We start from the raw sequence: 15,073 nt of genomic DNA on the forward strand, positions 1-15,073 counted from the left end.
TGGCTAATACGGTGAAACCCCGTCTCTACTAAAAATACAAAAACTAGCCGGGCGAGGTGGCGGGCGCCTGTAGTCCCAGCTACTCGGGAGGCTGAGGCAGGAGAATGGCGGAAACCCGGGAGGCGGAGCTTGCAGTGAGCTAAGATCTGGCCACTGCACTCCAGTCCGGGCGACAGAGCGAGACTCCGCCTCAAAAAAAAAAAAAAAAACATATATATATAGTAGAGATGGGGTCTCGTTTTGTTGTCCTGGCTAGTTTTGGACTCCCAAGCTCAAGCAATCCTCCTGCCTTGGCCTCCCACATTGCTGGGATTATAGGCATAAGCCATGGCACCAGGACGACTAGGCTCTTGATCTATATAAGAGAATGAGCACAGATGGGAAAAAATCACCTGCTGGCTGAATTCAGGCCAGGTCATTTTTGTTGTATACCTCATCCAAAGAGTGGCATCCAATTAATCAAATTCAAATAAGGTTTAATTCATTCAGTAAAATGACAGAAAGAACAAGCAGTGATTTTCATGTAAGAGTTTCCACCTTCCCAGGGCTTTACTGATGCTTGCCAGAGACAGATCTCCACTTGTTTTATTTAACAGCAAGCTTCCCCCTCAGGGTGGGGGCTCTTGGCTTACCTCCCGAGGAGCAGCTGGCAGGATCTGTGTGCACTGATGGTGGCAGCCCCCACTCCTCCATTGGCGATGCTAAGGTCCTCAATGCTGTCTGTGCCTTCTTTGAGAAGGACTCGCATGCCAGCATTCACGTGGGGCAAGGCGTTCTGCTGGCACTGAGCCTGTCGGAAGGCGGACACAAATTCCCACTGTGGAGACAAAAACCATTTGGGGTTATCTGATATGTCAAAACTAAGAACGAGGTTTATGCGTCTTGTTGCCACTAATTAATCACTTAGACGCAATCTAACAAGACACCAAAGACAGTTGGCACAATTAGAGGACACCTTGGCTGCCTTCTCGTTCAAAGTGAGAATAGGGTCCTCCCCAAGTCCCATTCTCAAGGCCTTGGACACCCTCAAGGAACAGGGATCACTGCGCACTCTCCCTCAGAGGCCAGGATGCCTCTGCACGGGTTGCTGTGGGAACTTACTCCTGGACACCCATCCATGTGCTGGCATTGCGAGGGGCCATTCCCTCCAGTTTTCAGATGCCTTTTCCTCATGAGGGTGGAGGAACCCTCCTAATGCAGGGGCTTTTAAAGGTGATTTGCTAAAAGCACAAAGGAGACCCACCACATTGCTTGGCTTGTAGAAATGTTCACTTTTCCACTTGGTAAAGCACAAAAGGGAGCCGAGCAAAGCTTTCCAACAGTGGCTAGGGAATCTTGTGTCAGGAGGAAGAGTCAAGAGGTGATGGCTGCCCCAGCTGACCCCTTGGTGCCATGACCTTTGGTGAGCCAAGGTGGGGTCCACGAAGATGGCCTGTGCCCCTTTGTGCATTTCCGTCTGTGCTGCCACCAAGGGTGCACATGTTTGAGTGGGCTTATTTTTCCGTCTGCTGCCTTTTCATGAATTTAAATGGGAACACATTTTGAAGTTTCCATTCCAAAGGAAAAACTAATGCAGATCACACATGGCTGAAAGCATAACTTATGACTTCCTCCATAACCAGGCTGCCCCCCCGGCTTTTGGAGCTACTAATTAATCACACAGACACAATCTAACAAGACACCTGACACAGTCAGAGCTGTGCTGGTTGGAATGTAGGCATGGTTGTTGGAGGCAGGGGTGCCCCAAAGGAGCCCCCCACTGTTGATCTCTGCCTGGTCCCTCCCTGCTGCTGGGCCGGCAAGCTGATCTATTGCCCTGGCTGGAGCCGGGCTGTGCTCCAGGTGGAGATGGCTCTGGCTGAGCTGGGAAAGCAGAGACCTTCAGCCAATGGTAACGACCAATGCTCCTGTAGAAGAACACTACTGCTACTGTAGCAGAAGGCCCCAGATGCGGAGTGGGCCATCCTCATCATCCTGGTGCCCCAGAGTCTTGGCTGCTCCTCTCCAGGACTTCGGAGGCTGAGCTAGGGTGTGTGTGGGTGTGTGTTGCATTGCCTCTCTCTGGGAAGACTATCCTCTTGGTTTCAGGTACAGCTTTAGCAGAGGCACAGGGAGCAGGCAGTGAGGACAGAAGGTCAACCCCATAGCTGGCTGGGTGGCCACATCAGCCGCAGGGATTCTGAGTTAGCAAACATCTAGAGGCCCTCCTGCGCCCATGAACTATTGGCTAGAGTGGGGTGTGGGACAGTGAGCCCTAGCCCCCATCTCGCTGTGGGTCAGTTAGAGACGCTCCATTCCACAGCCTGAGAGCTTGAACTCGTGGCCATGAGGGGCGTGGTGGTGTGACCACAGGCCCTCAGCAGGCTCCACCCTGCAGCTAGAGCAACAGCCCCACATCCACACCCAGAGCTGCCTGCTCTTGGCTGTCGGAGAGCCTTGGTGCTGGCCCAATCCGCAGTTGGACAGGAAACAGGTTTGCAGGGCAGAGTTATTTTCTTTCCATCTGTTTTTAGATTTCTAAAGATGACTGGACTCAGTTATGAAAAAGGAAAAACCACCCTCAAAAGCAACCAGCGGAATTCTGACCTTTTGAGAGTGCGGGATATGCACAGATTCCAAAATTTCCTCTGGCTTAAGGTCTGCACTTGCCAACTCAGCAAGAAAATGTTCATTTAGAGGAATCTGCCGCGTACCTTCTGTGGAAGAGAATGATATTTCTGCACAGTCACAACAAGGAGAGCAAGATTATTCTATTTTTTTAAATGTCAGCAGTGGAGAAGGAAAGGCCAGCTTCCTCTACAGAGAGCAAGGCTGAGGTCTGAGTCCACGGCAAAGTCACAGGGTCCCATCATGGGGTCTCAGGCGGTGGCACCGTTGTGACATTACTATTCTCTCATCAGCATATGTGCTATGTGAACTGGGGTCTCTTCTGCCTCGAAGGCTCACTGGGCCTGTGGTTAACTACACAGAACCTGTTCAGAGCTTATGGTCACTTACGAACCCTTGTTAAGCGAACAACTTGAAGCCAACACACAGTTTGTTTTCACTTTTAACTATTCAATTCAGTTCAAGCCACTGACTTTGCCTTTTGTTCTTCCTGCTGTTGTCAGCTCTTGAGACAGACACGTACACCTTTAAAAACAAAGTGAAAAATTCTGAAACCTCCTTCTAGCCCAGTTACCCCCTCCTGGTGACCACAGCTGTGCCCTCTGGCCCACAGGAGTGCAGTGAGGAGGTCAAACCACGGCCTGGGGACTGTGACATGCGTTTGATCCCTGGCACAGTGAGCACTGTGCTGGTTGGAATGGAGGTATGCTCGTTAGGAGGCAGGGTGCCCCGAAGGAGGCTCCCACGGTTGATTTCTGCCTGGCCCCTCCCTGCTGCTGGGCCAGCAAGCTGATCTACCACCTTCACTGGAGCTGGGGCTGTGCTCCGGATGGAGATGACTCTAGCTGAGCTGGGAAAGCAGACCTTCAGGCAATGGTAACGACCAACGCCCCAGCACAGTCTGGCATGTAGTTGCATCCAGTCAACTGGGTATTAGTATCTGGGGGCGGGGGCAGCTGGGGGCAGTGTGAGTGTGCTGGGCGCTTGGGGAGATGAAAGGGAGGTTTAGTGGGCAGCCACTCCAAAGGAACATTCCTCTCAGCTAGCAGTTAAAATCCATCACGGCCACCCCTTCCCAGGGGCCCACCATGACCTGTGTGGACGTCCACTGTGTGTCCTCACCAGCCTTGCAGCTTCTTACACAACAACTGCAGGGTGGGGAGACAACGTTGAGGGCACTGTGTGGGGGCCTCGGACGGTGTGTTGGCGGAGGGAGCCCATGATGAGGACGGGGTAGCAGGGAGCAGTCCCTTGGCCCATAGGGAGGGTGCACACTGCAACCTCACCCTCAGCTTAGCCTCTGCACATCACCTCTGGTGTTTACTGATCAAGCAAGACACGTGGGTGAACGTGAGCTACCTGAGTGTGTGGCTCCAGGTTGTGTGTGTGTGGTGTCAGAAGGAAACACCAACTGCCTTTTGGATCAGTGCACCCACCCTCATGAGCTGGGCACCCCATGGTGAATTGAGAACCAGACACTTGGGCTCTGACTTAAAGCAATTCCTTAAAAGAATAAATAAAAAAGACAAAAGATCTCCGGGTGCTGTTCAGAGCGTTCGGAGGCAGCTTACCTGCTGAAATCAGATTGAGGGTAGCATTGCTCACAGCAAGAACTGGATTCAGGTCCGAACTGCAATGCCGGCTTATCACATGGCCCCCTACGGACTAAGGAGAGAGTTACAGCTCAGCCATTCTATCTCTCCGCTTCTCTACCCCGAAGGCACCTGCCCATGGTCTTCTTAGTGGCCATGAAAGGGTCAAGAGGAATCTCAGCCAGTTCAGTCTTTCTCTCTTTTGCAGAGGGCATGGGTTCAGCTTGTCAGGGAGGGCCCCTCCCACTGGCTTCTTTGGATGGGAAGAGGACTCAAGGGTGCCTAGCACTTACCTAACCCCGGTGTGTTCCACACGCTGTCTAACCCCTGACACACAACCAGTGAGGTGGGTGTCATTATCCCTATTTTACAGATGAAGACACTGAAGCACAGAGAAATTATGAAACTTGACCAATGTCTCCAGCTAGGAAGGAGCAGGCCTGGGATTCAGATTCAAGCAGGGAGGCTCAGTGGCCTATTCTGAGCCACCCCACTCAGCCCTGGCCACAGTGAAGATGGCCATGGTGTTGGCCACACAGGTGCCATCTTGCCTTGGTGCACAGCCTCATCTCTCGTGGGCTTCTGAAAAAGACTTCACATGGGCTGTGTCAGTGTTCTGAGGCATCCACACAGTTGGACAGAGAATTGCCCTTTCACTCTTTTTTGGGAGCCCTCACTCAGATCTGATGGAACCTGTAGCATTTCAGAATTTGGGAGGGAAATGACTGGCCATTGAACTCAAGATTCTCCTCCCGGTATAGGGAAGGAATCTACGGTGACCTCCCAGTGCAGTGGTCTGGGCTGGAACACAGGTGAGGACAGGAAATCCTCATTCCTTTATGAGCAGCTCCATTTTACATTTTTTTTTTTGTTTCTCCTGAGCTGAAATCTGGCTCCCTGGACCCTCATCTGTCAGTTATTATTCTACTCTCTGCTCATATTAATAACACATCAGACCTCAGGAGTCTAGACATAGTCCAAGACAGCTCTCATGTTCCCTTTGCCTGTTATCCCACCCCTAGTCCTCTTTTTAGGGTGGTTTCCAGTCCCTCATTCTCCCACCACCTTCTCCTCACCAGAGTTCCTGACTTGGGAGGGAACATTTTGGAATCACTTGAGAGATGTTTTAAAGGAATCACGCCCTCCCTGATTTTCCATATCTGCTTTTCCAAAGATTTCTGCTATACAATTGAGGGTATGCAGGGGAAGGAGCATATGTGTTTTGAAAACCTAACTTTGTCTCTTTTCCTTTCTTTTGAGGTCAAAATCAACCAGATCTTCAAGTATGCCTCCCAGATCTGACCATCTTTCTCCAGCTGTGGTTTGAACAGTCCAGAGTAGAGAAGGCTACCCGCTCCTTGTTTTAGATACTCTACTTTTGTTAATGCAGCCTAAGACGAAACTAAGTTCATGGACAAGCTTATCATGAAACTAGCAAAACCATAACATCCTTTTCTCACCTGTGATTAGTAGATGCTTAGCCACTCTTTTGAGCTTGACTTATAGTTCTTCTTCTTTTTTTTTTTAGATAAAGTCTTGCTCTGTTGCCCAGATTGGAGTGCAGTGCCATGATCTCCGCTCACTGCAACCTCTACCTCCCGGGTTCAAGCAATCCTCCCACCTCAGCATCTTGAGTAGCTGGAATCACATTCGTGCACTACCATGCTCAGCTATTTTTTGTATTTTTAGTAGGGACAGGTTTCACCATGTTGGCCAGGCTGGTCTCAAACTCCTGACCTCAAGAGATCCACCCACCTTGGTCTCCCAAAGTGCTGGGATTAGAGGTGTGAGCCACTGCTCCTGGCCTATAGTTTTTTCTTAAATATATTTATTAAATATGTTTATTAATTTTAAACTTTTACTGCGCCTGTTGCTTCAATCTGCTGAGACCTTTTTGCATACTGATTCTGCCAATGCATATCCCAACATTTTAGTGAGGTTCAGAAATAGGTGCGGTGTGCCCAGTGATTGAACCAGGGAGCATACTGCCATATTCCGGATCTGCTGGCCTGCAAGACTCCTCAGGTGCTTCAGGAGGGCTCGGTACGTCTGTGTTTTCTCCTCTGGGAGCTCAGCTATCCTCTCAGCCAAGATGTCCTGCATCTGGGCCAGGCTGCAGCCAGCGCCTATTGTCAGTCCTGGAAAGCAACTTGTTTTTACTGGTGACATAAGAGGAGCAGCCAATTATAATCATGGCACCAGGACCTCAGTGTTTCGCCACTGCAGTGAGTATCCACATTGGCTCACAGAGAATTGCTGGGAACTCAAAAACAGCACAGATGCCCCACTCCCAGATTAATTCAATTAGAATCTCTGCTTTTGTTTTTTTTTTTTGAGACGGAGTCTCGCTCTGTCACCCAGGCTGGAGTGCTGTGGCCGGATCTCAGCTCACTGCAAGCTCCGCCTCCCGGGTTCATGCCATTCTCCTGCCTCAGCCTCCCGGGTAGCTGGGACTACAGGCGCCGCCACCTCGCCCGGCTAGTTTTTTGTAGTTTTTAGTAGAGACGGGGTTTCACCGTGTTAGCCAGGATGGTCTCGATCTCCTGTCCTCGTGATCCGCCCGTCTCAGCCTCCCAAAGTGCTGGGATTACAGGCTTGAGCCACCGCGCCCGGCTTTTTTTTTTTGAGACAGAGTCTCACTCTATTGCCCAGGCTGGAGTGCAGTGGTGCAATCTTGGCTTACTGCAACCTTCACCTCCCAGGTTCAAGTGATTCTCATACCTCAGACTCCCAAGTAGCTGGGATTACAGGCACCTGCCACGGCCCCAGCTAATTTTGTATTTTTTCTTTTTTTTTTTTGAGACAGAGTTTTGCTCTTGTTGCCCAGGCTAGAGTGCAATGGCGTGATCTTGGCTGACCGCAACCTCCACCTCCCAGGTTCAAGCGATTTTCCTGCCTCAGCCTCCTGAGTAGCTAGGATTACAGGCATGTACCACCATGTCCGGCTAACTTTGTATTTTTATTAGAGACAGGGTTTCTCCATATTGGTCAGGCTGGTCTCGAACTCCCGACCTCAGGTGAGCATCCCACCTTGGCCTCCCAAAGTGCTGGGATTACAGGCGTGAGCCACCTCGCCTGGTCTGTTTTTGTATTTTTAACAGAGATGGTGTTTCACCATGTTGGCTAGGCTGGTCTCGAACTCCTGACCTCAAGTGATCTTCCCGCCTTGGCCTCCCAAAGTGTTGAGATTATAGGCATGAGCCCCTGCGCCCAGCCTGGATCCCTGCAGCTTTTTAAAAGGCTTCAAGGTGTTTTTACACAGCCAGAGTGAGATCCCCTGGGCTGGTCCACACTCTTCTTTGGATAGACACAAGGAAATAGAGGCTGGAGAGAAGGAATGACAGCAAAAACTCGCAGGTGGCAAACCTTACTAGAATTTTCCATGATCTCCTCCTGATTGTGGTGAAGCTATGTAAAGTTGCTTTGTGATTAAGGGAGATAAATCGGATGACATTAAAATAAGGCAAAGGTCATTCAATTCCCCAGGTCATTGTCTAAAATCTATAATGCTTTGATTTCAGGTTTTGCACCTGATACTCAAAATCTTCAACAATCAGTTTTGTGAGGGGCACTGGTCAATTGGCCCATGCAAGGAGCTGCCCCAGCCATTTATGTTGAGCATTACTGGGCATGAGGAAGTTGGGGGCTCCCTCATCTCTATTACTTCCCTGGAAGGGTCCAGGGAAGTAATGGGAGAGCATCTAGCAGGACTGAAGTAATGTTATTTGCTAACTGGCAAGGAAATAATTCAAAATTTCAACAACCTTTGGAGTCATAAGTTATGAGGATTGGCAGGATATTAGCATGAGCTTCAGGGTTTTTCTTCAGTAAGGATGAAAGGGTTCAAACCAGTCTTCAAAAGAGAAGTAGTCACCCAAACCCTCAGGAGATGAGTTAGGCAGCCTTTAAAAATTAATCCTTCACACCCTGGGGTTTGCAGAATGAAACGCTAATGTAGAGTGATTTGACATTACTAGCCGGGCTGGTTCTAATTGCAGTTAGTCTGTTTTTATCAGGTTGGGCTGTGATTTATCTCTTGTTGACTAATCTTTGAGAATGTTTCACCCTCCTACATAGCTGTATTTTATCAATATTAGGAATGTACTTGGCATGACACCTCCCCCACCTTGCCAGCATACTCATGCAACACCCCGCTGCCTCAGTAATCTCAGCTAATTTAGTTGATGAGGGAACCATGAGCTGCTCCTTGTTATCCTTATGCTAAACAAATCTAAACTATCCCTCCCTGCTGGAATGTCTCAGCCTGGAGTTCTCATCCTGTTCCTGTTTTAGCGTCTCCTAAAATGCACTCTGTAACAGGGGATCTAATTTCATCCCATACCCATCAGTGATGGTCTGTTGCTTCCTTATCACAGGTTTCACTGGAGCCTGTTCTTTAACTTCTGGAACATCCTGGCCTGCCTTATCTTTGCAGGAGTGCTAGGAAAACCAAGCTTTCTTTTTCTTGGTCATACAATTCCTTCTCCCTCAGGAGAAGACGCAGTGCCTTATTAGTAGGGCAGAAACCAGAAACAAAAAGACATAATTATTATTAAGGTCAGAAGCGGCCAGGCGCGGTGGCTAACGCCTGTAATCCCAGCACTTTGGGAGGCCGAGGTGGGCGGATCACGAGGTCAGGAGATCAAGACCATCCTGGCTAACATGGTGAAACCCCGTCTGTACTAAAAATACAAAAAAATTAGCCAGGCGCGGTGGCAGGTGCCTGCAGTCCCAGCTACTCGGGAGGCTGAGGCAGGAGAATGGCGTGAACCCGGGAGGTGGAGCTTGCAGTGAGCTCCACTGCACTCCAGCCTGGACGACAGAGCGAGACTCCGTCTCAAAAAAAAAAGGTCAGAAGCATCACATCGACCAGCATCACCACCTCTTATTTGACATAGATGGAAAAGGGCAGCTCAACCCCAGAGGGGAGTGAAGTGTCCCTGTCTGCTCTGTTGCCTGAATTCTCATAAGAGTTCAAACACAATTTGAAGCCAAATAATTCCACTTCCATTGCACACATCACCACCTTACCTCACGCTAGGCACAACACACTTTCTGCCAGGCTATACTGAGAACATTCTACTTACTGTGGTTCTATTCGTATTTTATTCAATCTCTGGTCACAAAATCTATCTTTCTTTCCAATGAAAAGAACTTTAACTTTGAGTCTCAGAAAGGGCATTTCAGTGGAACTCCATGCTTTTTGGGGTTCATGGGTCTATGGGATAAACATGCAATGACTTTCTGGATACTAACAATTTTGAGAAATCCAATGTATACTGAGCCAAACATGTAGGTGATATGGTTGAGAATGCAAACTTTAAACAAATGTGTAAGTTAAAATTACAGCTGTGCAAAAATGTATTTCCTGGGTGTGCTGGTGGGGAACACATCTGGCTCCAGTGCACCCCACCCCGCCCAGTGTCCTTCACTCATCTGGGACTTAGGAAAAGTTCAAGAATCATGGAAACTTTCCTGCAAGCCACTAGAGGGTACTCATGTTTTAATTTTAAGAGCCCTAAAGGAAGGTATATTGTTTGTTTTAGCTCTGCTTTGGCTGCGGAGACCAAACTGAGCAGTCAACTCACATAGCTAATTGGACAGGCTGTGTGGTGGACCTGAGGGGTGTAATGGCAGTAACAAAAAGAGTGTTGGCCAGGCATGGTGGCTCACGCCTGTAATCCCAGCACTTTCGGAGGTTGAGGTAGGAGGATCTCCTGAGATCAGGAGTCTGAGACCAGCCTGGCCAACATAGTGAAACCCCATGTCTACTAAAAATACAAAAATTAGCTGGGCGTGGTGGCAGGCGCCTGTAATCCCAGCTGCTCAGGAGGCTGAGACAGGAGAGTCCCGTGAACCCGGGAGGTGGAGGTTGCAGTGAGTCGAGATGGTGCCACTGCACCCCAGCCTGGGCAACAGAGTGAGACTCTGTCTCAAAAACAAAAAACAAAAAACAAAACAGAACAAAAGAGTGCTGAATTGGGAGTGTCCATCCTCCAATTGATGGACAGTATCTGCTCTCTGTTGCTATCGTCTCATCAAAGTCTCACTGCAAATTTATTGTCTGGGGCATCATGGCATTTTATAGGCAGGTAACTGCAAGGTCTTAAATGATATTATTTGGATACTCCTATTCCCCAGAAAGATTTTGACAGTAAAGTTTCATGGTGGGGATGTATTTAAATTCATTCCAGTTATTCTTCATTTTTTAAATATGCAGGAGAAGACAAACAGATGAGGAGGTTCTGAGTTATTTGGCAAGTGTTAGTTTAGTGCAGATATCGCCTCATCGACATCCTACTAAAAACACCAGGAACTCACCATCACTTGTTTTTGTCACCATACTCAGCTCAGAGATCCTTGCAGGAGAGAGGAGAACTGGATGAAAATGTCCTTGAGATTTCATTGCAGGTCCTGAAGCATAGAGACAGTTAGGAAAGGGACAGTTATTTTAGAGACAATTAGGAAAGAGAAAATACTTTTTTTTGTGCATTAACATTTTCTTTTTTTTAAGTGGAGACGGGGTTTTGCTATGTTGGCCAGGCTGGTCTCAAACACCTGACCTCAAGTGATCTGCCCACCTCTGCCTCCCAAAGTGTCGGGATTACAGGCATGAGCCACTGCTCCAGGCCTTGAAATTTTCTTATAAGAGATTCAGATACATTAGAGATTGACAGGACATGTGTACAGATGTGAAAGCAGTGGTTATATACCCCTGCCAAGTAAATTTATGTATGTATGTATCTATTTATGCACTCACTATGTCCATATAAAAATAGGAAATAGGATAAGATTTTTTTTTTTTCCCCCCGAGACAGAGTTTTGCTCTGTCACCCAGGATGAAGTGTAATGGTATGATCTCAGCTCACTGCAACCTCTGCCTCCCAGGCTCAAGCGATTCTCCTGCCTCAGCCTCCCAAGTATCTGGGATTACAGGCATGAGCCACCGCACCCGGCTAATTTTGTATTTTTAGTAGAGACGAGGTTTCTCCATGTTGGTCAGGCTGGTCTCGAACTCCTGACCTTGGGTGATCCACCCGTCTTGGTCTCCCAAAGTGCTGGGATTATAGGCGTGAACCACCGCACCCGGCCAAGATGCTCTTAAAAACACTCCTGCACATAGTTACCAGGAGACATATAGAAGAATATTTGTAATGCCAAAACAAGCTGTTCCCCAGCAATATAATGGATGTCAAATTGTTCCATGTTCATATGATGGAATACAGCACAGCTACGTGCAACAATATGGATGCATCTCAGGTCAAGTATGTTGAACAAAAAGCAAATTGCAGAAGAATAATACCCTGGGATTCTTCTTCTTATTGGGAGTGGGAGACCTTGTAACCTGACTTCCGACCAGAGGTCAGGACTCTCCCTCCAGTCCATTTATGTGAAGTTCAAAAATATGCAAAGCTAAACAACATATTGTTTAAGGATTCAAATATATGTGGTAAAACTATAAAAATAAGGAAGAGAATGACCAACACAATATTCAGGCTAGTGAATACCTTCAAGGAGGAAGGGAAGGAGAGGGGATGTGGCTTGAGGGGGCCCACAGGGGTCTTCAAAGTTCTTGGTAAAGTTTGTGTTCTTAAAGTGGATGTGGGTGGTAACTGAGTGTGCACTGTATTGTTAATATCCCTATACATATTTTATAAAATTCTACTATATTCATTCAATATTTAACAAAAACAAGAAAGAATAAGACAAAGTAAATGATAAAAAACCCTCTAGGCCAGGCATGGTGGCTCACGCTTGCAATCCCAGCACTTTGGGAGGCTGAGGCTGGTGGATCACCTGAGGTCAGAAGTTTGCAACCAGCCTGGCCAACATGATGAAACCCCGTCTCTACTAAAAATGCAAAAAAGGCTGGCGCGGTGGCTCACACTTGTAATCCCAGCACTTTGGGAGGCCAAAGTGGGCAGATCATGAGGTCAAGAGATCGAGACCATCCTGGCCAACATGGTGAAACCCCGTCTCTACTAAAAATACAAAAATTAGCTGGGTGTGGTGGCAGGTGCCTGTAGTCCCAGCTACTTGGGAGGCTGAGGCAGGAGATTTGCTTGAACTTGGGAGGCGGAGCTTGCAGTGAGCCAAGGTTGCGCCATTGCACTCCAGCCTGGGTGACAAGAGCAAAACTCAGTCTCAAAAGAAAACAAAAAACAAAAAACAAACAAATAAAAAACCCCCACAAAAAACCCTCTAAAACTTTCCTCCCACACCTCTGGGGTCCAGGGTATATGCACATCCAACTTTGGAGAGCTTTATTATAAAGGATGAACTTTTCGTCCCTAAAAAGTCGTTTCTGTAGACTGAGAACAGAGTAAGGGACAGAAAGTTCAGCCCAGCATTAAGGGTGGAATGAAAACTGGGTAATCACTTACCCAGTGAGGTGTTGCCCAGAACAAGAGGGGCCTTGGGGTGTCTCACTTTCAGCTCCAGGAGATCCTTGAGGGTCCCAGGAGAGATCCGGGTAACTCTCTCTCCATAGAAGGTCAGTGTTCGTTTTTCTGGATTCTCTGCCATCCTCTGAGGGCAAATGACAAGTATGTGTGCCCGTGTGCATGCCTGTCCTCCTGGCTTATCCAAGGCCTCAGGTGGAGATGTGTTCCTCTACGGAGATGTCAGGGGTTCTGGGGTACATTTGCCCAAAAATATACTCACTATACCCATTGGCTAATGCCTGAATTTTCGTAATTGGATGGCCTTTTGGGGACAAGTAACAATATAAGCTGGCACTTGTTATTGACCATTCAGTGTGGATTAATTTAGCATAATGTAGTCTTACGGCTTTAAAAATCATAATTACACTAGTGCTCCTAAATTAATATCTTCAGCCTGGCTTTTTCCTCTGAAATCCAAGTTCATATCTGAATGAGTACTTGACGTTACCTCTTAGATGTGTAATAGGCATCTCAAATTTAATATGTCTTTAGGACTGGCTTAGAGCTATAAAGATAAAAAATTAATATGGCAAAAACTGAGCTCCTCATATCCAACCCCCTTCCAAGCCCCCAAAGAGAAACTCCCAAAAGAAAAAATCCCCTGTTCCTCCAGAGGTCTTCCCCATCTCTGTAAATGGCCATTCCACGCTCCCAGCTGTCCAAAACCCTGGAGTCAGCCTTGACAAGCTGACTCTCTCTTCCACCCTCACAGCTTATCCACCAGCAAAAGCTGGAGTCAGCCTTGACAAGCTGTCTCTCTCTTCCATCCTCACAGCTTATCCACCAGCAAATCTTACTGGCTTTTCTTCCAAAATACATCCTGAATCTACTCGCTTCTCACTCCTTCCACCCGGGCAGACTGGCGCAGCCACCACCATCTCTCAGGATGGCGTTAGTCCCCTGACAAGGTTCATGCTCCTTCCCTTCCCCTCTGCAGGCCATTCTCAAAACAGCAGCCAGAATGATCCTGTTACCACTTCAACTGGAGCACACCCCTCCTCTATCCAGCCTGTTAGTTTCTCACCCCACACAGAGTAAAAGCCGAGCAGCATGAAGTCCAGCACGGTCTGCCCCTGACAGCTCCCTGGCATTCCCCTCGCTCACTCTGCCCCAGCCAGGCTGGACCACGCTCTGCCTCTGATCAGGCCTGGTGTTCTCCTGCCCTTGGGGCCTTTGCATTTGCTGTTCCAATGGCCTGGATTGCTCGTCTCCCTCTTCAGCTGGGAGGGCTGGCTCCCTCACTTCCTTCCAGACTTTCTTCAGATGTTGTCCTCTCAGAGTTTTCTTTGGGCAGGATATATAAAATTGCAACTCCATGCATCCTATCTTTCTCTGCTTTATTTTTTTTCTCCTTAATACTTCTCAATCTCTAACAGACTATATCCTTTCAAAAATTATTTATTTGTTATTGGGAGGACAGGGCCTCACTCTGTTGCCCAGGATGGAGATCAGTGGCACGATCTTGGCTCACTGCAGCAGCCTTGACCTCCCAGCCTCAAGCAGTCTTCCCACTTCAGCCTCCCAAGTAGCTGGGACGACAGGTGAGTGCCACCACAGCTGGCTAATTTTTTGTAGCGACTGGGTTTCGCCATGTCTGGCTGGTCTCTAACTCTTGGGCTCAAACCATCTGCCTGCCTTGGCCTCCCAAAATGCTGGGATTACAGGCGTGAGCCACTGCACCCGGCCACACTGTATCTTTTATCCATTATTTTGCTTATTGTCTGCCTCTCTCACCGGATTACAAGCTCCTTGAGGGCAGGTGTTTTGTTAGTTTTGTTCCCTGTTCTATATTCAGTACCTACAACAGTGTCTGGCATGTTGCTGGATGGATAAATACCAGTTGAATGAATAAACAGACACATTAGAACCCCTTCAGAAACTGGTGTTTGATAGAATAGGACTGCTGGATTTCTGCAAAGAAACATGCTGACGGGAGGAAGGCTGAAAGGTAGGGGCCTCTCCTGGAAGTGTTCCTTGGGGTCAGTATGCTAGAATGGGCCAGAAGACCAAGGAGAAGCTTAGCAGTGCTGTGTCTCCTGGACAGCCACTAGTGACACATTCCAAATGACAATGATGAGAGTAATGAAGAAATCATTTACAAAACTGCCGCAGCGGAGGCTTCAGGGAATGTGCCAGGGGTCAGGCAGGGAGTGGCGGGGAGGGAAGCAGGCATCTTCATCTTATCGAACATTTTCACAATTTGACAATTTCATGGGAAGGAAAATGGAGGCTTTATAAAACTGAGTTTATAACCAATGATATTTAAACGAGTACATAAAATATCCAGCTTGTCTTACCAAGAGTTCTGGGGGAAATATGAGCTCCTGGGTTGGGTCCAAGGATTGAAACTCCTCTTTCGCAAATAACTTCGTGCAAATCTTTATAAAAGGAAGAAACAGATGGCTCTGTCAGCCCAGCTTCATTGGAAGC

The 15,073-nt window shown here is 48.0% G+C and overlaps 1 protein-coding gene across 1 annotated transcript in view; it reads right to left on the minus strand.

Annotated features, from left to right (window-relative positions):
* The window catches only part of LOC117095234 (aldehyde oxidase 2-like), an 82,101-nt gene that overhangs the window by 53,865 nt on the left and 13,163 nt on the right, over positions 1-15,073 (minus strand). Inside the window, 7 exon segments of the mRNA XM_033232021.1 lie at positions 633-817; positions 2,587-2,696; positions 4,179-4,272; positions 6,186-6,337; positions 10,521-10,613; positions 12,584-12,728; positions 14,941-15,021. Coding sequence (XP_033087912.1) covers positions 633-817; positions 2,587-2,696; positions 4,179-4,272; positions 6,186-6,337; positions 10,521-10,613; positions 12,584-12,728; positions 14,941-15,021 — 860 coding nt within the window.

This window comes from Trachypithecus francoisi, unplaced genomic scaffold (genome assembly GCF_009764315.1).
Source record: "Trachypithecus francoisi isolate TF-2019V2 unplaced genomic scaffold, Tfra_2.0 Lachesis_group13, whole genome shotgun sequence".
Lineage (NCBI taxonomy): Eukaryota > Metazoa > Chordata > Mammalia > Primates > Cercopithecidae > Trachypithecus > Trachypithecus francoisi.